At 48.8% G+C, this 24,970-nt stretch overlaps 1 protein-coding gene and 1 long non-coding RNA gene across 13 annotated transcripts; one reads left to right on the top strand and one right to left on the bottom strand.

The window, feature by feature from the left end:
- Positions 1 to 592: 592 nt before the first annotated feature.
- On the bottom strand, positions 593 to 10,127 carry LOC105484490 (testis expressed 35). Of its 12 annotated transcripts, none has more exons than XM_011746161.2 (10): positions 9,969 to 10,120; positions 9,360 to 9,425; positions 9,002 to 9,160; positions 8,434 to 8,502; positions 7,297 to 7,353; positions 6,543 to 6,602; positions 2,786 to 2,850; positions 2,351 to 2,549; positions 1,980 to 2,023; positions 593 to 946 (listed from the first exon to the last, which is right to left on the bottom strand). In XM_011746161.2, exons 1-10 carry the CDS (start codon positions 10,005 to 10,007, stop codon positions 802 to 804), a joined length of 903 nt encoding a protein of 300 aa, XP_011744463.1. In that variant the 5' UTR covers positions 10,008 to 10,120; the 3' UTR covers positions 593 to 801. The 12 variants fall into 12 exon arrangements, with proteins under 12 accessions (XP_011744463.1, XP_011744464.1, XP_011744470.1 ...); XM_011746162.2 differs by having other exon boundaries at positions 593 to 917; positions 9,969 to 10,119; XM_071076151.1 differs by lacking the exon at positions 593 to 946 and adding an exon at positions 981 to 1,574 and having other exon boundaries at positions 9,110 to 9,160; positions 9,969 to 10,123.
- Positions 10,128 to 10,234: 107 nt separating this feature from the next.
- Positions 10,235 to 11,631, top strand: LOC105484489 (uncharacterized). Its single transcript, XR_989008.3, has 2 exons — positions 10,235 to 10,554; positions 10,908 to 11,631. It is a non-coding gene; the product is annotated as an uncharacterized lncRNA (long non-coding RNA).
- Positions 11,632 to 24,970: the final 13,339 nt, after the last annotated feature.

Here is a 24,970-nt window from a genome sequence, read left to right as displayed (position 1 = left end):
TCACAATAGCCAAGATTCGGAAGCAACCTAAGTGTCCATCAACAGATGAATGAGGAAAATATCGTACACACACAGAATGGAGGACTATTCAGCCATAAAAAGAATGAACTCCTGTCATTTGCAACAATGTGGATGGAACTGGAGATCATTATGTTTAGTGAAATAAGCCAGGCACAGAAAGACAAACATCACATGTTCTCACTTATTTGTGGGATCTGAAAATGAAAACAATGAAACTCCTGGATACAAAGAGTAGAAGGATGGCTACCAGAGGCTGAGAAGGGTAGTGGGGGGCTTGGGGGCAAGGTAGGGATGGTTAAGGGGAAAAAAAGATAGAATAAGACCTACTATTTAACAGCACTACAGGGTGACTACAGTCAATAACTGTACATTTCAAATAACTTACAGAGTAATTGGATTGTTTGTAACTCAAAGGATAAATGCTTGAAGGGATGGATACCCCATTCTCCATGGCATGCTTGTTTCACCTTGCATGCCTTTGTCAAAATATTTCATGTACCCCATAAATATATACACTTACTATGAACCCACAAAATTAACCATAATAATAAAATTCCAAAAAAAAAAAAAGAACTTGGCCAGTTATTTATTAGATGGTAGAAGCAGCCAGCTTAGCGAAGAGATGAAACAAGGAGGAACTGGTGTGAAATAAAATATGAAATCCCATAATTCCTCCTCCTTCAAATTGAAGCCAAAGAATCACACCGAGGGCAGGATAGTTTCTGAAACACTGTTTGCTCTGTATCTTCTTTACTCTCATTTCAAGCTGGCAGTTAAGCTTCACCTTCCCTCAGTCTGGGACTTTGGGGCAGGCGCAGCGTGGCCCACAGAAGGTTGGGTGGTCACTGGCTCCTCTCCACCTTTGTAAAGGCCTGAGGCCTCTGAAGGAAGGTTCCCTTTGGGGGTGGAGGGAGGGAGAGGAAACCTTCAAGGGGGTGAGAAGGGTAGATCTCCAGAACCCAAGAAAGCCACCCAGTTCCTATGAGCAGCAGGGACCTGAGTCCTGCTTGGTGACAAGACCTCAGAGGGGTGTGGTGCAGGCAGAACTCAAGGCCGAGGGGTTCCCTGCATCACCCAAGACACCCAGGCCCCATGCACAGGTGGAAGCTGATTACGTGGAGGGAGCGAGTGGGCGGGCCAGGCAGCAGGGTCTCTCCTGAGACCACACAGACTGATGTCTGCTATCATCAGGGGCCCTCCCCATGCTCTGACCTGGGACCTTTGCAGACCCAGGTAGAATGGAGGGAGCTGGTGGTTGGGAGGACCCTAAGATGACTAAGATGGAATTTCCCACCAATCCATCAGGAAGCAGGGGGAAGTGTTGGAGTCTGAAATACCCTGATACAGAACCAAAAAGAATCGACCTCCACATACTCGAGTTTTGGACTGGAACTCAAAACCATGACATCCCCTTTGGCTTTGAATGAAGGCTTTTAATCTCCAATGGAGGCCTGGGGTCGGGGTGGTATTTAAGAGGACAAGAAGCCCTGACTGTGCAGCTTAAGGAGCGGGGAGGTGATGAACCGGACCTGCTGGTAGGTTCTGCGGCTGCGCTAGGTTGGAAACATATTCGATGTCACTGGGGTTGAGGTACAGATAAATCAGAAGGCAGCTCCAGAAGCCAAGGGTGAAAAGGGTGCCCAGACTTGGTGTGAATATTTCCCGCTGGATGGGGAGAAAGGGCAGGACCTGAGGCAAGGTCAGTTCCGCCGCTGGTGGTGCACCCTCCCCACCGTGGGAGCCCCGGGCAGCAGCCTCTAGGCTGGGCGACCCAAGTCCTCCTTCCTGGTGCCACATCCTCTACGACTGAGTGTGCTGGGTGGCAGCGTCTGCTAACAGTCCCTACTCCCTGCGTAACCTCAGGAGGGGTGTGATGTGAATGCGGCTGGGAGCACATGGCCTTGGGCAAAACAAGGCACCCAACTGAGACAAGGCACATCTCGTATGGCTCTACCTACCCCTGATTGTAGTTGTTCTTTAGAGCACACAACAAACATTTCTCCTGCAGAGGACAGAAACGGTACAAGAAAGATCAGTTTCCCCTGGTCCAAGGAAGGCAGCCTGCGAGGAACCTCATCTGCCCTTGCTAAAGGGAAGGACAGAGTAAGAGGGTGGAGCCGGCGGGCAGGCGCATCCAGGGGCAAGTGCTGCACGGTCACAGCTAAGGAGGCGCCACCGGCATAGAAGGCAAGGCAGGTCAGGGAGGGCGCAGGCTCGGGCGCACCCAGAAGTCCCTTCACTATGATACAGCACAAGCTCGGGGAAGTCACCAGGGAGCAGGAGCCAGGGGCCTGGCGCCAGTGCTGGGCTCGGGCAGGGCTTCACTTACACAGCAGGGCCCGCACTCATGAAGGGGATCCAGTGAGCCCTGTTTTTTTTGTGGTGCCATCGTCTTCTTGTGAAGAGCACAGGGTGCTCCATTGGCTCCACCCGCTCCATCCATTTTCTTGGGCCTGAGCTGTGGTTCTCTGTGAGTCTTTCCCATCAGCCTGAGTTCCTGCTGTTCCTTTGGTGCTCTTCTAAGGGGGCTGGGGGAGGAGGGCCAGGGAGGGGCGGAGAGTTGGGGAGACATTTTCCAACATGACAAGGAGATAACCAGTACACAGGTGGCCGTGGAAGGCCTTGACTCCAAGTCACAGGGGCAGTAGGAGCCAAGACAATTCCTCCAAGAGTCTGGGTGTCCTCTGAACCCAAAAGGGATTCAACAAAGGGAAGGGAGGAGACCCTTTAGGGATGAGGAGAGATGAGTGCAGGTTACACTTACAGCTTATAGTTCTTCTGTGTATTTATTAAAATGTCCATCTTCTCATCCATATCTTTCTGCATTTCCTTCAAGAGAGAATTCAGAACTAGCATCTGCGTTTTGAAGGGCTTTGGAAATACCTTCCTCCCGCCTCTCTGCAAACCATTCTGCGTCTTACTTCCTCAAGAATCCTCGCTAGACTTGGGTGAGGTGGCTTTTGGAGTGTTCATGACATATACAGCTTCTCCCCTTCCTCATCCCCATTCCCCAATGAGACAAAAGCACAGGCAGAGACATTAGGGGACTTTCCGAAGTCTTTAGGTGAGCCAGAGGCCAGCTACTGTTTTACCTGATCTCACACTTTCGATAAAACCAATGCTTGTCTTGGTTTGATGCCTATAAAATGATGGAACCAAGAAGACCAATCTTGTGACCCCAAAGACACTTTGCAATGTTTTGACCCTTGCCATGCACCCAGATCCTACGTATTTGTGTTTGCTTCATCTTTTACCTAATTCCTGGCAAAGATGGTCAACAACAAGTAAAACTGACAGCAGCTAAAGGGATACATCACATGTATTATTCACTCAGAACAGAAAGAATAATACAATTTTGACAAAGTTTTGATCTATAAAATTCGACCTGGGTAAATCGAATGGAAATAGTGGACATTCTAAGATGGTAGAAGCCATAATTGACAATATTTGTTACAGACAAAAACAGGTTTGAGTTGTCATAAAATAGAAATAAAAGGAATTTATTCCAATAAAATAATTTTCATTAAAAATGAAAGATTTGGTAACAGTTTAATTGATGTACGATAGAAAATTGATCAAGAAATCACACTGCATAGAGATGATTTTATAAAATACCTTCTTGAAAAGCATTTTTAAATGTTAATACAAATTTGAATAAAATATTTGTATTCATAGAGTCAAAATATCCTTGAAGTCAATGTCCCCTAGGTCCAAAACATCAGAGTCAAAATGTCCCATATTCTTACATGTTTCACCAACATGTACCCCTTCAAAATCATCATGTTCCAAACCGATTTCATTTTCCCAAGCTAGCTCTATCTCCCCACTGGCATTGTCATTGTCACCACTTTCTTCTAATCATCCAGATTAAAATTTGGTGTCATCACGGATGCTTGCCTCTCGAGACTTCAGTCTCCGTACTGAATCGGTCACCAGGAACTGTTATTTTTCCTTCAGTGCATCTTTCAGATTTATCTTTTCCTTCTTTCCCTACACCTGGTCCAGCTCTGGTGTTGCTACTGCCAGGCATCTCCACCTGCTCCCCGGGCCCCGCCCAGGCAGCCTTGCGAACAAACACCTGCTGGGCTAAACTTTTTGAAGTGCTGCTCCCAGCATGTTCTTTGATTAAGAATCTCCAGAGGCCTCTTGCTGCTCACAGAACCAAGTCCTAGCTTGTCTGCATGTCTTTCAAAAGCCATCATTACCTACAGCCTTTGTGCCCATTCATTTTTTTTCCCCAGTTTCCCCCAGTGGTCCCACTTCATGACTGATCCCCGTGCTGACCACCATATACAATAGCTCCTCCTGCCTCCTGCCCTGCTCAAGCTGTTCCCCTGCCTGAAATCGCCTCCTTTATGCCTTTCCATACCCAGCCTCCCCACCAACAAAACACTTACTTTGTTTGGATTTTAACAGAGAAATAATTAATGCATGTCCTTTGTAGAAAATTTGGACAACACAGAGGGATATAAAAGTATGAATATTCTCATCCAGAAATAACTGCTATGAACCCCTTTGGCATATTTTTTTCCAGTCTTTTTTCCGTATATTTACTTACTTTTTTTTTTTTTTTTAACCTAGCTGAGATCAGCCTATGTATATTACTTGCATCTTGTTTTTTTAGTTCTCATTATAAATATTCTTTCTAAACATTTTCTTTAATAGTTCCTAACTTTTATTATATAAATATTTCATAATTTATTTGGCTATTCCCCTACTGTTGAAAATTGAGGTTGTTTCCAAATTTTTATTATTACAAATAATCCTGTGATGAACGTCTTTTTATGTATACCCATGATGGCATTTCTGATTATTCTCATAGGTTAAATTCTGAGAAGTGAAATTGATAAATCAAGAGGTTGATTTTTTTATGTCTAGTATCTAACAATGTTCCAGTTTTGTACAAATTTGCACTCTAATTAACAGCATAAGAGCATTTATGTCTTGTACTATAATTGTCATAAATTAAAAATTTGCTTATTTGAGTGTAACAATAATTGTTCATTTGCATGTATTTAATTATGAGGTCAGGCCTTCGTTAATATGTTTATTGCTTTTTAGTTATATTCTCTTCTGTGGATTGTCTGTTCACACTCTTGTCTATTTTCCTACTTAGTTCTTATTGATTTGTGTGAACTTTACATGTTATGGATAAAAACCTTTTTTCTGTGCTTACATTTGTGGAAATATGTTCCCCCCAAACTGTTTTTTTAATTCTGTAAATATAAATGATTTTTGTGTCATAATTCTTTTAAAAAATCTTACATAGCTAAATATATCAATATTTCCTTTGTAATTGCTTCCATTGTATTTATATTTAGAACTTCCATTTACATATTTACTTAAAATTTCTTCTTATTGGTTTTTATTATTTAAAATCACTTCATAGACTATTTAACTTTACAGTGTTACGTGGCTTAAGGTTTTCCTTCATATAGTCAAACAATGTTTCTAATATTAATACCTAATCCTTTCCTTCTCACTAACATCAAAAAATCACCTTTATCATATTGTAAATTCTATAGAGCTGTGGTTCTCAACCTTGAGTATACACTGGAATCACCTGGGCAAATAAAAACCACTGGCGCCTGGACCTCATTCTAAGAGCTTTGACTTAATTGTTATGAGGTGTAGCCTGGACATGGGGAGGGCGTAGGTGAAAGCCTTTCCAGGTGATTCTAATGTGTAGCCAAGGTTAGTAACTGCTGCTAAAGTGTTTAGGACCTGGGTCTCATCCACGGGCAAGCATCTGAATCAAAACGGAGTTTTAAGCAACTCCGGCCCACCCTGGAGATGTTTATTCAGTTCCTCCGGGAAAGGGTGTCAGTAAATAGAGTTTTAAAATTCTCACAACTGATTCTCATTACATCCCAGGCAGAGAGGCTGTTGAGGCGTTATCTATCCCATTTCATTCATGTGTTTGGTTATCCTTGGACTGATTTAATAACTTTGTTTTTATAGTGAATTTTGATATCTGGTAAGGCTAGTGTCCCCTTACAGCTCTTGAAAAATGGGTACCTATTTGCTTTTGCCAGTTCATGCTTCTACATCAGTGCCTCTCAATCTTTCCCCTGGGAACTTGTCTAAAATACAAGGGCCCAGCACCATCTGAACATGAGCCCAGGCTCTGTTTTATTAGTGTTCCAGGCGATTCTGAAACACACCACATGTTGTGAATCACTGCTCTAGAATCTAGTTCATCCTAGTAATTTTTTGAGTTAAAAAAGAATCTTATTGGGCTCTTGATGAGATTTGCATTAAGCTTCCGATGCAGTCTTCAAGGCTTGAGACTTACTTTCTCTGTAAGGACTTCGCTGCTTACTCCAACTCTCATTCAGTTCTCACGCCTCTAAGCCCCTAACTAGCAAACAACCAATTAAGTATTTGGCTTGCAATTCTGTCTTGCAATGGAATTTGGGACTACTAGCAGATAATAAGCTCCTGGAGGGCAGGGTCTGCTGGTATCTCTTCCACAGTTTCCAGTATGACTGGTCCATGGAAGGCACTCAAGTAATGCTTACCTTCATAATTTCCACAAATTCGTGAAGTTTATCAAAATCCTTGTCCATTAGATCCTTTATCTAACAAGGAAGAAAGGCATGGCTTGACAAAGCACAGAGCGTGTTATTGAGGTTAGTTGTGGCGTCTTTGGGGCATTTTAAGCAAAGGACAGCAGCTGCTCCTCTGGCATGGACTAATAATGGCCTGTTAGAGTCACTTTCTTCTCAAGGAGTCTGTGAAGGGACTAGGGTGCAAGCACCATCAAGTCAGCACCGCCACCAGCCTTGGCACCGCTTAGATCTGGCTACTGCAAGGCTGCATGTGGAGCTCAGACCACAGCTTCAATTACACTTTCTTGCTTGATTATTCCCTTTTTTCCTAAGGATGCTACAGGTGTTGGTTGTATCATAGAAATGAGAGGGTTCCTGCTTTGCAACTTGCTCGGGGGAGGCGCATAAGGAAGACGGGGTTGGTCCCTGACTACCCCTAAATTCACTTTCCAAATCAGCCCCTCTCACTCAACTTCATCACTAAGGTGACGTCACCCACCCTTATCAAAGGGACACTTTAGGGAGTCCTCAGTCACTCAAAAATTGGGTTTAGGCATCAAACAAGTAAGAAGTGAATAACCTAACACTGAAGCTCTCTGGGTATTAGGACTGAGTTACATTTTTCCATGCAATTCCTGCTTTCCTTCACTATTCAAAGTTAAGGATTGCATTTTTCCTGAAGCTACACTTTTCCTCCATGATATGGAAGGCCTCATCTCGTTACCTGTTTTATCTCCTCCATTTTCTCCTTGAGCTCTTCTCTCACTTCCCTGAGTTCATTCTGAGGAAATAAAATGGAGAAGAGAAGGAGGAAAGAAAGATCTAGGATGGAGGGGAAACTGTCAACAGGAGGAAAGAAAAGATCCCGGGGCATTGTCAGAGAAAAGCTTCCAACAGGGAGGAAACAAAGGATGTTGTTGAGACAATAGGATAGACCAGGTGCACTGGCTCACACCTGTAATCCCACCACTTTGGGAGGCCAAGGCTGGGGGATCCCTCGAAACAAGGAGTTTGAGACCAGCCTGGGCAACATTGCGAGACCCCCCCATCTCAAAATTAATTAATTAATTAATGTTTTAAAAAGACTATAAGTGGGACCTACAGGCATCATGTCTCTGCCAAAAAATGCACAGCCTGAATCTCATCATGAGGAATCCAACAGACAAAGCCAAATTGAGTGTTATCCCACAATGTAAGTGATCTGTAATCTGTAAAAATGTCAATGTCCCTAGACCAGGTGTGGTGGCTCAAACCTGTAATCCCAGCACTTCAGGAGGCCAAGGCCGACAGATCAGCTGAGGTCAGGAGTTCGAAACCAACATGGTGAAACCCCATGTCTACTAAAAATACAAAAATCAGCCAGGTGTGGGGGCAGGTGCCTATAGTCCCAGAAAGTTGGGAGGCTGAAGCAGGAGAACTGCTTGAACCTGGGAGGCAGAGGCTGCAGTGAGCCGAGATTGCACCACTGCACTCCAGCCTGGGCGACAGAGGGAGACCCTGTCTCAAAAAATAAAATAAAAATAAATAAATGTCAGTGTCCCCAAAGACAAAGAACTGTTCTGTTCCAGATTATCGAAAAGACACCTGGTAATTAGAGGCAATGTGTGATCCTGGATCAGACCCTGGACCAGAAAACGTCTCCTTTCTGTTGTTAGGAAATACACGTGTGGGACAACTGGTGAAATTAGAACAAAGGCTATAGATGAGTCTTGTCTCTGAGTTAACTTCCAGATTTCGGTAATTGCACTGTGCCTACATAAGAGGATATTCTTGTATTTAGGAAATAGGCACTGAGGACTTGGAGAAAACTTACTCTCAAGTGGTTCGGAGTATAGACATGCCTCCGAGTTCACGCACTCACCTTTAGGTCCTGTGTCACTCCTGCTTTGGTAAACCGCCCTTCTTGTTTGACTGCTTTGTAATCAAATGTCTGCGGATTGAAACAGGAACACAGACTGTTGGGAATTGCAGAGGGGGTGGAAGTGCAGAGGCAGAAGAGATCCCCCGTGTTTCTGTTCCTCCCTTATGGTTAGGGCAAGGGGAAAGCTGGGGGCCCCACCTGTGCAGAAGGTTCCTCTCTCCTCCTCCCTCTTTCAGCTCATCTGGTTCCACTCCCCTGCTGGCCCACAGGGCCTCGGCTCCTTTTGTCCCAGGCTCATTCCTACCTTGGGCCTCAGTGCATGCTGCCTCCTCTGCCTAGAAGGCTCTTACTCTGCCTTTGCAAGGCCAGCGTCTTGTCCTTCAGCTCTCAGCTCAAAGGAAGGCCTTTCCCTACCACCCACTTTACGGCAGCCACTAGCCACACCTCCTGTCTTAATTCCCAGAAGAGCAGGTGACACTGCTGAATGAGTCCTGGTTCATTTATGCATCTGATTGGTTACAGTGTGAAGTTCTATGAGAGCAAGAACTCTCAGTGCATCCCCCAGCACCTGGCACAGGTCTTGGCCACTAGGATCAGCAAATGACCCCTGACTCCAGGTCATTTCCCCATGGATCTCAGGCCTGGCTGCTGGCATGGCCTCAAAAGAGCTTCTTACTTTGGTCGGCTCTGGCTTCAATTCCAGGCAAACTGCCTTGTAGTTCTTGCTCTGCCAAAAGAGGAGACTGGGATTCAGCCTGGCAGGCATCAGGACTGGGGAGGAGAACATCTGGCCCTTGCACGGGAACCCTGCAGCCCCGCCCCCCTCCCCGGCACCCCCACCCCACCATGCAACCCTGCCTGCCCAACTGGCTTGAGCTCAGGCTCACAGACCCCGCAGCACCCGGATCCGATTCCTGACAACTCACATCTTGTGGTGCTGTCCTCTTCCTATGGGCGTGTGTCTGCCTGTTTCGCAGGCAGCCCTGTCCCTGCTGGAGGGGCCAGCGTGGAGACAGCACTTTAGGACAACTAGAAGCAAGCCCCAGAGTGTTGTTTCCAGAGCAAGGGCTTCGGCCACGGGCAGATTTGCACTCTAATCTCAGCTGACCTCTCTACCAGCTCTGTCATTTTGGGTGAGTTGCTTAGCCTCTCTGAGCCCCCATTTCCTCATCTATAAAATCGAGGTGATGATCATACTTATCTAATAAGGTTATTGTGTGCCTTAGCCTTGCTGGTTAGATGCGGGCCTGGCAGGCCTGGCCTGGGCCGTGGTACCATGAGTGCTCCCTCGGCAGTGCTCCTCGTCCCCAGAGGGAGGCAGCAGAGGCCTCTGTCCTTCCCACCCCAGGGCCAGGGATTAATCTCACACCCTGTCCAGACAGAGAGGCTGCTTTATGCTCAGAACAGAGAAAAAAAACAAAAAAAACAAAAACCAGAGATTCATGGGAGTGTTCTCTGTATCCCCTGCCCTGCCACCATCTCCATTCAGTAGGAGCTCAGAGAGGACCCACACTGTCCAGCCATGTCTCTTTTACCAGATGTGTTTTCTTCAGTTCTGCCCTCTTGGCCGACATGATGGAGGAGGCCAGGGTGTTCTTCAACTCCCCACAATAGCCCCCGGGACCAGGCCACTGTCCTAGGCAACATACAGGTCAAGGTGAGGGCAGGGTGACCACCCCTTTGTGTACGGAACAGCTGAGGTCACAATGCCCAGGACCCACATGGTGGTCCAGAGTGTCACCACAGCTTCAGGCCTGGGGGGTTTTGGCCACTGAGATGAGGGGCTCAGGCCAGGTTTCAGAGTCCCACCAGGCCTCCCTCTTGCAACAGGAAGAAAGTCCACACTGAGGGGGACCATAGCCTGCTACGGCTGAAGTGCAAGGCACATGTCAGAAGCAGAGGCTCCTTCTGCAGCACGACTCACCTACTTACTCAGAGGGACATCCTCCAGGGACAGCCACCTCCTCCTCTGAGCGCACAGCCATGTCCTCTGCTGTGCACTCCTCATGCGAATGGACCCCACCTCGGACCGGAAGCCACCTTGGGTTGGCGGATGCCCTGAAGTCGCTCTGGTTCAACGTGCATGCACTGTTTGACTTAACCTGGGATACTCTGTATGAGGTGGGGTAGCCAATCTCAGCAGGACGGTTTCTGATGCCTCTGACCTCACACTGCCCCTGTCCCACAACCACCCCCCGAGCCCTGCCCACCTAAAAAGTCTATTTTCCTTGTTCTTCTATCATCCTGGAAGAGAGCTGGGACAGAAGCTAAAGATAAGAAGCTTTTGGGGCAAATAAAGAAGAATACTAAAGAAAAGGCCATTCTGAGGGTAGCCATAGTTTGTGCTAAAGTAGACAGTCAGGGGAACATGTCACCCCATGGGATAAAAAATCACTGGGGATCTGGATTGGTGAAATTGATTTCTCTTTCCTCTTATCACTGGGCATTCACTTCCTTCTTCCCTCTCATTTCAGCTGCTAGTTGCACAGAAAAGGCCAGCATGGACATCTGAGGACAGACAGCACAGGAGTACAGGAACTAATGCAAATTGCATGTGAATGACATCTCCACACAGGCCGCTACTGATCACACTCACCCTCCCGTTTCACGTGCCTGCTTGGGCCTATCCTTCCTGGAGGCTGCTGGCACCTCTGGAGCCACTGCAGCGCTTCTGATGCATTTCCTCGGTGGTGATTTCCCAGCCCCGACACTGGTGACAGCTGTGGGTCTTACTCCACCGCAGCCAGAGGAGAATGTGTCTGCCACTGCATCAGGGGAAGGAGAGGGAGTTGGGGGTGGTCACCAGCTTCCCAGGCCTCACTTTCCCCACTTATAAATGAGGGGCTGGAACTTTTCAGTTTCCTTGGACCGTTTAATTCAGCCCTCCCAGATCTGATGGCTTCGTGGTAGGAATGCCCTTTCTCCAAGGGAATTACAGCGAAAACAACTGACTCCACCTCAACATCCACCAGCCCCGTGAAAATGGGCACCACCTCCTTCTGCTAGTTTTGGCTTGGGGGCCTCCTGGACCTGCAGCAGAGCTTCCCTTGCTTGGCTGAGCAGTTGTTAAATGAGCTGCCTTCTAGCCAAGCATAGGACATGAGCCCACTGGCCTATCTATTAGGAAAGAAGGTCTAAGAGAAATCAGTGTCTCAATGCAAAACCACTTTATAAAGCAAAAAATTGTCTATGTATGTACACACGGTATTATCACTTGGGCAGAATTTTAACTATAGACCCACAGCTCTGGGCTTGTGCCTTCTCACAGCGTTTACTATTTATGTTTTCAAACATTGTACACCATTGTTTTATCAATATGTTCTGGAGGGACTGGGGAAATCCATGCGGCGATCCTGAATAATGATTATTTACTTATGAAGAGACAGGATCTTGCTCTTCCTCCCAGCCTGGAATGCAGTGGTATGATCATGGCTTATTGCCGTCTTGAACTCCTGGGCTCAAGAAATTCTCCTGCCTCAGCATCCTGTGTAGCTGGGACCACAGGCATGCATCACCCCACTCCCAGCTAATTTTTAAAAATTTTGGGGGATACAAGGTCTCACTATGTTGCCCAGGCTGGTCTCGAACTCCTGAGCTCAAGGGATCTTCCCACTTCGGCCTCCCAGAGCCACCATGCCCAGTCTGAATAACGATTCTCATATTCTTGCAAGAAGCTTTTGCACCTGCAAGAGAAACTAGGTTGAAGCAGTGTTGCAGTGTTGGTATTGCTGTGGTGTAACTTTGTTCTAGGTAAGCCATAGGACGTTCTTACTTGAAGAATGCCAGACACGCTTTTCCTAATCTCCCTTCAGAGCAAAACCCATCTGTACCAGGGCAAGCAGCGTAGAGCCCACTGCTGTTCCATCAGAGTTTGGGGGAAAAGGAATATTCACAACAGACAGAAAGAAGAAGCCACCTGTCTCTGTTCTCCAAGTTGATATCATTTGGGTTTCATTTTCTTTACCAGGGTCCTGCTTTGTTTTCAGTTTTATGGATACAGTGTTGTGTGGGGAGGGTGCGGTCGGGGGGAATTTTAAAATGGTCTTAGGCCTCTGAGTTTGGCCTCCTGTGATTCTGGGTCTGGCCCATGATGAGGTCCTGGCTCAGCCACTCCCCACGTCAAGGCCCAGAGAACATGAAGAGAACGTCACGTGTGCCGAAGGGCCTATTTGACCACTGGGGGACCAATGTTCTAAAGCCCTTTGATTAGGGTGGAACATTTCATAAAGACCCAGAATCCCACAGGCTTTGCTGTCCAGCCAAACTCAAACAGACACGGCTCAATACATGTGACCTAGACGACTCACACTTAGAATGCCCTGGCTCTTTACATCCCAACGGACTGCAGTATCTGGGTGGCTGCCCTCAGCCAGAGAGGATCTCTGGCTCGCAGCCCCGAGAGAACCTCTTACATACCATTTTTAGAGATCTCACATGATTGATTCCTGTGTTGTCCTACTTGACTGATTTGTAGACACCTTGGAAAGCTTTACTCTGTGCAGGGTAGAGATAGCTTTTATCATTGGCACACTGATTACTACGCAATTTCTGATCATTTTTATCATAGTGTATCAGACCTTGGCTAGAATCATAATCCTATTATGTTGTTTCTTTGGAAAACTTATATCCAGTTTTTATCATATGAACTTCCCGGTACCTCCATTTCAGGAACAAAACAACATAACAGTCTGAACAGATCATTGTAAATCTCCGGCTATTTCAATACAGCCAATGACAAGTGAAAATTCTGAGCAAATGTATTGTGGAAGGATCTTACCTTCTGTAAGTTCACCATGAACTTACAGAAGATAAGCATGGCACATGCTTGCCAGGGCCTCCCAAGACCCAGGGGAACCTGTTACTCTTCCCACAACCAACCATCACAGGGCACCTGCCGTGTGAGATAAAGCCAACACCGCCAGCCAGCAGAGGCTCTCCCTGCTCCTGCCAAACAGGGCTCCTGAGGCCTCCTTACTTAGCCGGTTCCCTTTACCCTCTTTGGATGGAACCCAAAGAGAGTATGGCGATGATTTCACGCCTGTCTCTCTCAGCTTCCCTGCTGGAAGGTGCTCTGCAGTTGCAATTCCCTCCCCTAATAGCCTCCTCTCCATCTCTGACAGCTTCAAATTCCCATCCATCACCGAAACAATCAAACTGAGTGGCACAGTAGCCTCTTGGGACTTGCCTTGTTGGGGGACTGTACTTCACACGGGGTCCATGGAGAGTGGAACGTCTCAGATGGGAGGGCTCCTTGGGTTAGTCCTGGGAATAGCCCTCATCTCTCCCACTCACATTCCTTTGGCTGGAACATAATCGCAAGGCCGTATCTTACTGCAAAAAGGCTGGGAAATATGGCCAGTTTCTCCCAAGAATAAGAGGAGACAGGCTGATGGGGCAGGTAGCTAATCTCGGCCATGCTTTCCTGACACATTGCGTCTTCCTTATTCTACTCTAACATGTCTCCTCATAAAACAACTTGATTTAGAGTTCTTCCGCTCTTAGGGTAAAAGGGAGGTAGCTTACAAGGTCCAAAAGGGAAGCCAGTAGCTGCATGTGGTGGTGCATGCCTGTGGTCCCAGCTACTTCAGAGGCTTAGGTGGAAGGATCACTTGAGCCCAGGAGGTCAAGGCTGCAGTGAGCTAGGATCACACCACTGCACTCCAGCCTGGGCAACAGAATGAGACCCTGTCTAACTAAAAAAAAAAAAAACAGGAAACTTACATTGGACACTCAAACAGAATGAAATCTCCCAGCAAATGTGAACTGGAAGAGTTAGGATTAGGGTTAGGGACTTGCTTCTGTGTCACCCGAATGACCAGTGGGCTGGAGCATTGAGACAGAGACTGGAATAATGATCCTGTTTGTCCAGGGCTTTCCCGTGCAATAGTTCCAGTATATCTCAGTCTCAGTCTAAGCCAGTCTCATTTTGTGGAAGGCCCTGCAAACCTCCCTCCCCACCACAGGCTTCTCCCCTCCTGCGGCGCGGAATGTGGGTCTGGTCTACACTTCCCTTGCTGTTCTAAGCCCTCTGAGTAGCACTGAGGCCCAACCAAGTTGCCTCAGCTTTGCCGGCCCCTTCCTGGGGGTTGTGCCCTGCTGCTGTCCTCTTGGCTGAGAATCCATAATCTGCTTCAGCTGAACCTTTGTGTCCAGCCCCGTGAAGCCATCTGAACTTGATTCCTGCCCGGAGATGCCAAATGCTGGGCCCCACCCACCAAACATGGCAATGACTCAGATTGAGCCAAGTCTTTCAGAACCTGGAGATACTGACTGCTGATTGGCATCCGGTGGGGTCAGCCTGGCCATTGACTCTTTTACATCTGGTTTACATCTGGTTTCCCTCCTTCCCTTGAACGTTCTGCCCCAGAGGTCATTAGGACCTCAGAGCTGAGCCTATGTGAAGATTGGCCCAAGAAGTTTGAATCTTCTTCTCTTGGTAGGGGTTTGGGCCTGGGCTGGAGACAGAGCATCTTTTTTTTTTTTTTTTTATTTGAGACAGAGTTTCACTCTTTTTACCCAGGCTGGAGTGCAGTGGCGTGATCTCAACTCACTGCAACTTCCACCTGCCAGGTTCAAGCTATTCTCCTGCTTCAGCCTCCCAAGTAGCTAGGATTACAGGAGCCCACCACTACGCCTGGCTAATTTTTTTGTATTTTTAGTACAGACAGAGTTTTACCATGTTGGCCAAACTGGTCACAAACTCCTGACCTCAGGTGATTCGCCCACATTGGCCTCCCAAAGTACTGAGATTATAAGCATGAGCCACCGCACCTGGCCTAGAGCATCTCTTACCTGGGGCTGTGGGGTGGTAAAAGTGAGGAAACTTGTAAAGCCAAGAGTCACGTAGAGAGCTGAGGTCAATGTACTAAAGAAAACTGGTTAAATGTGTCTCCAGAGGGGCCAAAGGCAGACCCTGAGAGCGCTGGTGAAGAGACTCAGGGGAGACGAGAGAAGTGAGGGAACTGATGCTGGCATAGACATGGCCAGCCTGGGAGGTTCTCATCGGTGACTGAGGGGTGAGTAGGGAGAATCCAGGTACATTTAAAGACGAAGAATTAAGCAGCTTCCGAGGGGGTTTGATCCTTTCTCCTTGTTGCATCACTGAGCCCCGTGTAGGGCTGTGGAAGAGGCGTAAGTGACATTACTCTTCTGGGTGGCAGCATGTATGAAAATTGCCCTCTAGGGAAAGACAACTTGAATTGAATCGAACACTAGAGTAAGCTGCACTCATTTGCCAAATCCCCTAAACACACATGTGAATTTATTTTTATCTAATTATTGATTAAACCCCATTGATCCCCTTCTTGATCTCCTTCTTCGAGGGATCCCCCATCCCTCGAAAGACCATGATGATCATCCAGAGAAACCCAGCCAGAGAAACACGGATCCTGGTGCCTGCCTGGCTCTCAGCCCCACAGCTCGCCGGCAGGCCCAGGCTCCGGGCCAGGCTGGTCTCAGCAAGCAGCTCTAGTTCAACATGCAGGTGACGCCACACCCATTCCCCTGTTCATTCAGCACAGGCTTCCTGAGCATTTACCTTGCACCGAGCACTCTGCAAGGCACCAGAGGCACACGGGTAATTAAGACACGGTGCTGGCTTCTGGGAACTCACCATCCATGAGGCTCACAGAGGCATCATTGGACCATTTTAGCACAAGATGGTGTGATGCTTGTGGTAGGCCCAGGGAACTGAGGGAGCCCAGAGGAGGGCACAGCCCAGCTATTGGGGCTGGGTCTCTGCCATGTTCATCTGGACCTCATTCCTGGCCTGGTGAGCTTCCCAATACCCTAGCTCCCTTAAATCCTAGCTCCTCTAAATCCTAGCTCCCCTAAATCCTAGCTCCCCTAAATCCCAGCTCCTCTAAATCCCAGCTCCTCTGAATCCTAGCTCCTCTAAATCCTAGCTCCCCTAAATCCTAACTCCTCTAAATCCTAATTCTTCTAAATCCTAGCTCCCCTAAATCCTAGCTCCCCTAAATCCTAGCTCCCCTAAATCCTAACTCCTCTAAATCCTAATTCTTCTAAATCCTAACTCCTCTAAATCCTAATTCTTCTAAATCCTAGCTCCTCTAAATCCTAGCTCCTCTAAATCCTAGCTCCCCTAAATCCTAGCTCCCCTGAATCCTAGCTCCCCTAAATCCTAACTACCCTAAATCCCAGCTCCTCTAAATTCTAGCTCCCCTAAATCCCAGCTCCCCTAAATCCCAGCTCCTCTAAATCCCAGCTCCCCCAAATCCTAGATCCCCTCAATCCTAGCTCCTGTGAATTCTAGTTCCCCTAAATCCTAACTCCCCTAAATCCTAGCTCCTCTAAATCCTAGCTCCCCTAAATCCCAGATCCCCTAAATCCTAGCTCCCCTGAATCCTAGCTCCCCTAAATCCTAACTACCCTAAATCCCAGCTCCTCTAAATCCTAGCTCCCCTAAATCCCAGCTCCCCTAAATCCTAGCTCCCCTAAATCCTAGCTCCCCTAAATCCTAGCTCCTCTGAATCCTAGCTCCCTTAAATCCTAACTCCTCTAAATCCTAGTTCCCCTAGATCCTAACTCCTCTAAATCCCAGCTTCCCTAAATCCTAACTCCTCTAAATCCCACCTCCCCTAAATCCTAACTCCTCTAAATCCCACCTCCCCTAAATCCTAACTCCTCTAAATCCCACCTCCCCTAAATCCTAGCTCCCCTAAATCCCAGCTCCTCTAAATCCTAGCTCCCCTAGATCCTGACTCCTCTAAATCCTAGCTCCCCTAGATCCTAGCTTCTCTGAATCCCAGCTTCTCTGAATCCATTGCAGGAACCCGGCTGGGCCACTGAATGCCAGGCTTTGCCAGTGCCAGCCCCTGCCTGAGCCTCTGAAGATGGCACAGCCCCTCCGCTCATTACGGGGAGCTCCTGTCCACGCTGAGCCCTGGGGGGCAGTGTGCACTTGTCGTATCAAATGGCTCTTCCTTCCGGCAGAGACTGCTCACCTGTCCCAGCAGGTATGCTGCATACCAAATCAGGCCTCTGTCTGCTCCACTGGCCCAAGCGCACCTTTGCCTGGCCTTGTCACTGCACACAGCAGTTTGGATGGGACGGAAATCTACACATCCTCTAAGATTGTTGAACAAGAAGGTGTTCGCTGAGCTGTGTGTGTGTCAGACTGCTGTTTCACCACATGGGGGTCTGGGCAGCTAACATATTTTTGTTTTGGAGGTCTTATCGTTCCTGCCTCAGGAAATGATGGGCTTTCATAAACACAGCAGCCCTTGGATTCCGAGTATTGTCTCCTTCAGCTCTCAGTGCTCAGAGAATAAGAAAAATGGGAGCCGGCTGGGCACAGTGGGTCACACCTAAATCCCAAGGTGGGTCACCTGAGGACAGGAGTTTGAGACCAGCCTGGCCAACATGGTGAAACCTCATCTCTCCTAAAAATACAAAAATTAGCTGGGCATGGTGGCATGCACCTGTAAACCAGCTACTCAGGAGGCTGAGGCAGGAGAATGGCTTGAACCCAGCAGGCGGAGGTTGCAGTGGGCCGCGATTGTACCACTACACTCCAGCCTGGGCAACAGAGCGAAACTCTGTCTAAAAAAAGAAAGAAACAAAAAAAGAGAAATGGGGGCCACAGAAGTCCACATGAAGGACACTGTGCAGTGCCGGCCTGGCCTCCGTGAGACTCCTCTCACTGACGCAGTGACCTTACCTGGCCTTCCTCCTGCTGCTCCTCCGGACATCCCACTGTGCCTCCCACTTGACCCGTCGCTTCATCTCCTGAGCAGAGCGCATCTCCTCCCTCAGCTGTGGCACTCATGGCCCGGCCTCAGGGTAGCTGACCACCGGGTGGACTACAGGACCCTCCTCTGCTGACCCTCCTTCCCGGGCAGTCCGAGCAGCAGCTCCGGGGCTCCCAGGCACCTCCACTCAGACCCTGTCCCCTGGCTGTTGGGATGCCAGCTCCTCTCTTCCTCCCTTTGTCCTTGCAGTTTCCCCAGCCCCATGGCTCCTGATACCAAGGCAAAGTCTCCCAGAAGGACATTTCTCTCTCCGGGCTCAGCGATAGGAACGGGCGCATTCAAAAGGCCCCACCTCCTCCTGGTTTCATTCATGGTGCTTCCTCCCCTGGCACCTGGCTCATATGAGGGTATTTGTCCAAACCTCACCCCCCACACTTTTTTCCAGGATGAAATATCCCGTTTTTCAGATTCCCTTGAGCAGCCCTCAGCCATAGCTGCACCCACCATGGTCCCTCCTGAGCTCACTCTCAGACGTTCTCTGGAGTGCAAACCCCAGCTCCAGGTACGGCCCCTCCCGGGGAAGCCCCCAGCCCCGCCTCTGCAGCCTCCTACCGCCCCTCAGTGCGTTTCCATAGCTTGGCTCACGCCAAATGAGAGAGCAGCTTAGGGGCCAGGGACACATGACACCATTTCCTTGTGGAAGGGCGGATGGCTCAGGCTTAAAGAGATGCTGATCTGTGCCGTTGCTTGATGAGGAGCTTGGGCTTGCCTCCTCTGGTTCAGTGTGTTTCGGTGGCCCTGCCAGTCTTCTTGCTTGTGGCTCCCTAGAGTCAATGGTTTGTCTGCTGGGATACAGGGAACCACTGTCATAAACCACGTAGTGGCTTGAGCAAGCATTGTGTGTGTGTGTGTGTGTGTGTGTGTGTGTGTGTGTGTGTTTCTTGGAGACAGAGTCTCGCTCTGTCACCCAGGCTGGAGTGTGGTGACATGATTTCAGCTCACTGCAGCCTCCGCCTCCCGGGTTCAAGCAATTCTCCTGCCCCAGCCTCCCAACTAGCTGGGACTACAGATGCACACCACCACACCTGGCAGTTTTTTGTATTTTAGTAGGGACGGGGTTTCACCGTGTTGCCCAGGCTGGTCTCGAACTTCTAATCTCAGGCAATCTGCCTGCCTCCGCCTCCCAAAGTGCTGAGATTACAGGCATGAGTCACCACGCCTGGCCTTGTGTGTGTTTATTTAACCCACATGACTACCCTAAGAAGTAAACACTGCTGCTCTTCCCATTTTGCAGGTGAGGAAACTGTTTAACTCAGAGGCTAACTTTTCTGAAGTCACAGCTCAATGGGGGAGGCATGGCTACACAGCCAGCACGTTTGCCCTGCACCCCAGACTCTCCCCGGAGGCGCACATACCCTCTGCCTTCCTTGCCTGGGGAGTAGAGGAGTGGACTGTGTTGACCGCTGCACCCTGTGACAGCATTTCCCACTTGACATTTGTAAAATTGTGGCTTAAAAAAATGAGTAAGTAGACACGATCCCTGCTTTCCCAGGCCATGCCCCGCTGCAGGAGGGTCGCCTGCACAGTGCAGACGGAGGGACTCCATTCTTTCCCCCTGATGACTCAGCTGCCCTGAGGTGGGGCCTGGAATAGCAGCCTTGAGAAATGAGCCTGGGCTGTAACATCACACAGCCCTGCTCTAAACTCCAGGTCCTTGCCATACCAGTTACATGGCCTTGGGCAGGTTTCTTAACCTCTCTGAACTTGTGTCCTCACTTGTAAAATGGGATATTATACAGTACCTACCTCATAGAGTTTTAACATTTTATTTATTAGAATTAAACAAGGCAAAGTATGTAAAGGGTGCGGCACACGCACCTTGTGAACCGTAACTGCCCCCACAGGCCCCTAGCTCTTGAGGATGATAGCGTCCAGTCCTTACTCCTGCGCCAGGATCTCTCAGGGTAGGAAGTCCACTTAGCAGAGACACCAGTGATTCCCTTTTTGAATGGCTCCACTCCCACACCCAGGGCTCTGGGCCCAGTTCAGAAGTATGTTGGGGTGGGAGTTGGGGGGTGGAGGAGGCTTCAGGGACAGGTGTTCATGTGGCAGTCCCTGCATTGTCCCTGAAGCCAGCTTTTTCAGAGGCACCCATCACATGTGGCATGTACCCAACCCATCCCCTCCTTCCCCCTTCATGACTACTTGAAATAAATAAAACATTGAGAGGAAAGTAATCATGTATCTACAAAGCTATTGGATGAAATACTTGCTGAAGAAAATTACATGAAGCAGAACAGAAAAGACCAAAACAGTTATATAAAACAAAAGGAATTTAGCAATTTGAAAGGCAGGAGGATCAGAATCAGAGATAATATACATATTAAGTTAATGGGAAGAAAAATAGTCAAATGAGGTAAGTAATATTAACTCAATATTTGGTTGTAAAGGAATCAAGTAGAATTGTTTGCATTTAAGACTAGTTATTAAAACAGCACTTAAACCAGGGGAAGGGAGTGGAATAAATGAAAGATACAAGCAGCAGTAGCTCAGAAGGCAAGAGTTCACGCTTCCTCTCCCTCCCCAACCGGCAAAAAGGGCTCTTCAGGTTGAAGGAAGCAGGGCTGGCTGCCCAGTACCAAGTGCTTGCCCCTAGGGGGCGCCCAAGAACAGAGGCTCTTGCCAAGGAATCCAAGTGTCCCAGAAATACCCCAGTGACCTGCCCCAGCTGCTCCCCCTGCTTTCCCTGCCAGCATAGCGATTTAGAGAAGAACTTTTCCCTCGGGCAGAAATGGCCCCACGAGGCACAGGTGACTTCACGGGTCATGTCCAAATCCACACAATCATCAGCAGTAAATCATTTTTATCCAACCATTCATTCAGTCAACTGCCCCTCCTTGCCAGGCACTGCAACCCACACTTACAACAGAGGATGTGGAAATATATTTGGGTTATAAGCCGAATAAACAGTTCAGAGCAGGGAGCAGGAATAAAGGGAATGAGCTCCCCACCGCAGACACCCTACCTTTCAGGGTGGGCAGGAGCTCCTAAGAGCTGCCCTTCCATCCAACGGGACATGGCCTGTGGCTCTGCAGTGTCCACAAAATGAACAAAGTGCAGACGAGCTTGGGGTCCAGCGGTCCTTGAGGATGATCGCAGCCCACGCAGCTGACAGAGGCTTCTGAGGACACAGGTGCTGTCCCTGTACTGCCCTCAGAGCACAGTCCTGGTCTCCGGTTCACAGTGCCTCCCACAGGGAGGGGAGAAAACCTTCCTTTCTCTGAAGAAGTGGAAGGAAAGCTAGCTGAGCCTCTTCTATGGGTCTGGGATGAGGTTGAGTGCTTTATAGACATGAGGCAGGATAAGCTTGTTAGCTAGTGATTTGTGTTTTTCCCCAGAGCCCTAGGCAGGAGTAGGACCTCAGAAAGGAGCAGCCGTGTAGGGGTCCCAGATTCTCAGAACATCCTCCGTCACTGGGGTGGCTCATCTGTGGCAGAGCTGGCTGACCTGAAGTGACCCTAAGGACTGGAAATGGGTGTCTCAGTGGTGAGCAGTGCAGACAGGCCCAAGGCAAGACCCAGGCTCTTGTTCTTTCTCTACAGTCTGTGAGTGTGTGTGTAAGACAGTGTGTGTCAGGGGAACAGTCCTGAAAAAAGAGGGGCTCTAATTTCTTCCTTGCTTGGCAGGGTGAGCGCTCAGAATGAAAGCTAAGTTGCTTTACTTGTTACCAAGGTAGCAGAATAACTGGGATTCTCATACACTGGGGTAGGAGTAGAAAATGAGACAGCCACTCTAGAAAAGAAAGTGTTTCCTGCCCACTGGAGTTTGTAAAGTGCATCATAATCATAGCAAAGAATCCTCACGATACCATAACGCCATTGTCAAATAGCTATGATGACTCTCATCTTGTAGACGAAGAATCAAGGCTCAGAGAAAATCACTGACGCTGGCCACAGGGCTGTTTCTACTGTGCCTGCTCCAATGGTTGGCAGCGGTACTGCGGCCACGGCACACAACTTTAGCAAGAGCACTGTGGGAAACACAGCTCCCACGTTGGGAATGCAGATCTGGTGGTTCTGGGAGAAAAGGTGTGGACTGTAGGAAAGTGAAAGTTGTCTGTCTATAAAGAAGGGTTCCTTGAGCCTGGGTAAAAATGGCATTCCCATGTTAGGGGATAGGAAAAGAGCTGCTGGGAGTTTCCCTGAACCGTTTGGCTTCCTGTAGCTCATGCAAACCAAGTGTTTGTTCCTGGGCCGCTTAGGAAGCCTGCTCCTCCCTCACTCTTGGTTCCTTTGACCCTTGCCTAGATTTCCTGGCACAGCCACCAGTGAAACTCACATCCTGGGAGCCAGGGCTGCCCTCCCCCGCCCTCACCATTGGCCCTCTGTCTCATCCAAGCCATCGCCTTCATTCGTGTATTTAAGGTCTCTATGTACCAGGCAGAACACTGCATAGGAGCTGCGATCCAAAGAGAATAATCATAGCAAATGCTACTGTAGTAGTCAGGGTTCTCTAGAGGGACAGGACTAATAGGATAGATGTATACATAAAGGGGAGTTTATTAAGGAGTATTGACTCACACGGTCACAAGGTGAGGTCCCACAATAGGTCGTCTGCAAGCTGAGGAAAAAGGAGGCCAGTCCAAATCCTAAAGCTGAAGAACTTGGAGTCCAGTGTTCGAGGGCAGGAGGCACCCAGCACGGGAGAACGACGCAGGTTGAGGCTAAGCCAGTCTAGTTTTCCACGTTCTTCTGCCTGCTTTTATTCTGGCCGTGCTGGCAGCTGATTAGATTGTGCCTACCCAGATTGAGGGTGGCTCTGCCTTTCCCAGTTCCACTGACTCAAATGTCAGTCTCCTCTGGCAGCACCCTCACAGACACAGCCAGGATCAATACTTTGTATCCTTCAATCCAGTCAAGTTGACACTAATGATAACCATAACGCTTGTCATTTACTGAAAGGTTTTGTTGGGCTTGTGAGGGGCGAGTGCTTTGTGACTTTGGCACAGTCCCTGCTCTCAAGGAGCTCACAGTCAGGAAGGAAAGAAACGCAGGTGGAATTTCAGCCTGGAGTTCCTGTGCTGCCCTCAGGGAGTGCTGGGCCTGAGCTGGCGTGAGGCTGCAGGGCCCTTCCTGGAGAGACTTGAGGGAGACGCCTGGGGGAGTGGCTCAATGGAAAGGTCGCTGGCAGGGCGGCATCTTCCACGTCAGGATTGTCAGGTTCTCTTCTGTCCCCAGAGAGTGGTCCTGGGAGGCCCTGGCCCAAGCAGGACCTGCTTCTGGGAGGAAGTCATTCAAGGCCACTGCTGCACAAGGGAAACTGTGGCAGGACATTTTTGTGGCTGCATGAACAATTTCTCCCCTCTTTCCCTTTTGCCCATTCAGAGGGGCCGTTTGCCCTTCCATCAGGGAAGGGTGAGAAGGGGTGGAGTGCAGGAAAAAAGAGCCTTCCAGACTGTGTTTCCGAAAGCTTTGCCCTTAGGGTAACAGAGAGGGTCTTGCCCTGTCTCCCGGGCTGGAGGGCAGTGGTACAATCACAACTCACTGCAGCCTCAACCTCCCAGGCTCAAGCGATCCTCCTACCTCAGCCTCCTGACTAGCTGAGACTACAGACGTGTACCACCATGCCCAGCTAATTTTTAATTTTTGTACAGATGGAGTCTCACTATGTTGCCCAGGCTGGTCTCAAATTCCTGGGCACAAGCGATCCTTCTGCCTTGGTTTCTCAAAGTGCTGGGACTATAGGTGCCTGCCACTGTGCCGGCCCAGTCCTGTGCTTAATTTTGGAGCCAGAGCCTCCATGGGGCGTGGGGGTCTCTGACCGTGCAGAAGCAGAATTGTTGGGGCCATCACCTCCCAACCTCATGCTTTTCAGTGTCCTAAGCTTGAATTGCTGTCTCACCACTGCCTGCGGGGTAGTCCTGAGCAGGCTGTTTCACTTCTCCGAGCCACAGTCTCTCCCCTGGGAACCAGGGAAAATGGCAGCCTCTCCCTCATGTGGTTGCTGTGAGGAGGGGTAGGAGGTGAGTCTAGCAAAGCGTGGTCCACAATTTCCAGCTCCTTCTCCCTCCTCACCTCCTTCTTCCCCTTTCTTCCTTTCTGCCCCTTGCTTCTCTGACCCTGAGGATGCAGGGGTCAAGCCTCACCCTGCCCTCTGCTTCCCTACTCCCTTTCTCCCCCAGCAGCCAGCCCCAAGGATGCGTTCCTTCCGTCCCCGATCTGCTTATTAATTACCAGATCCATGTTGCCTTCCTTCTAAGTTGCAGGAGGACCTCTGAAGATGCTCTGAAAAATCAACTGGCAAAAGGCAGATTAATTGGAGGAAAATCATACAAATTTATTTAACATGTGTCCCCAGGAGCCTTCAGAAGGCAGACCCAAAGATAGAGGGAGAAATTGTTCATTTTTGTGCTTAGGTTCATCAAAGTGTGGGCAGCTGTGTAGAAACATGATTGGACAAAGGGTCTGATCTAATGTGAATAGACTGAGTGGGGAAACCCGGCCAGGCCTGTCTGTCTAGTTTCTTCTCGGTCTCTCTGAGCATGAAGTCCTTCCTTCTGGGCGTGGAGCAGGGTCCTCTCTGGAATGGGGGTTTCATGACCTACAGTCAAACGATGATCCCTTCAGATCATTTCTTTACAGCCAGTATCTACACAGCAAGGCAAGGGTAAGTTAGAGTAATATTTTTAGGTTTTATGGCTGACTTGGGGAAAAGGGGTTCTAGTTCCTATGACTGGCTTTGGGGAGAGTGGGGCTGAGAGACAGGAAAGCAGGAGAAGGTCAGAGAAAAACTTTTGCTTCTGAGGCCTTCATTTTCGGACACCGTTT

The sequence above is a fragment of the Macaca nemestrina genome, chromosome 1 (genome assembly GCF_043159975.1).
Source record: "Macaca nemestrina isolate mMacNem1 chromosome 1, mMacNem.hap1, whole genome shotgun sequence".
Lineage (NCBI taxonomy): Eukaryota > Metazoa > Chordata > Mammalia > Primates > Cercopithecidae > Macaca > Macaca nemestrina.
This window is presented reverse-complemented; position numbering and strand designations above follow the sequence as displayed.

Coding starts and splice junctions, on each gene's coding strand:
- LOC105484490 (XM_071076127.1), bottom strand. CDS start 10,007: ATGTCGGCCAAGAGGGCAGAACTGAAGAAAACACATCTG. Junction 7,354..8,433: donor GAGTGACACAGGACCTAAAG/GTGAGTGCGTGA, acceptor TTATTTCCTCAG/AATGAACTCAGGGAAGTGAG. Junction 2,550..2,785: donor ACACAGAAGAACTATAAGCT/GTAAGTGTAACC, acceptor CTCCTCCCCCAG/CCCCCTTAGAAGAGCACCAA.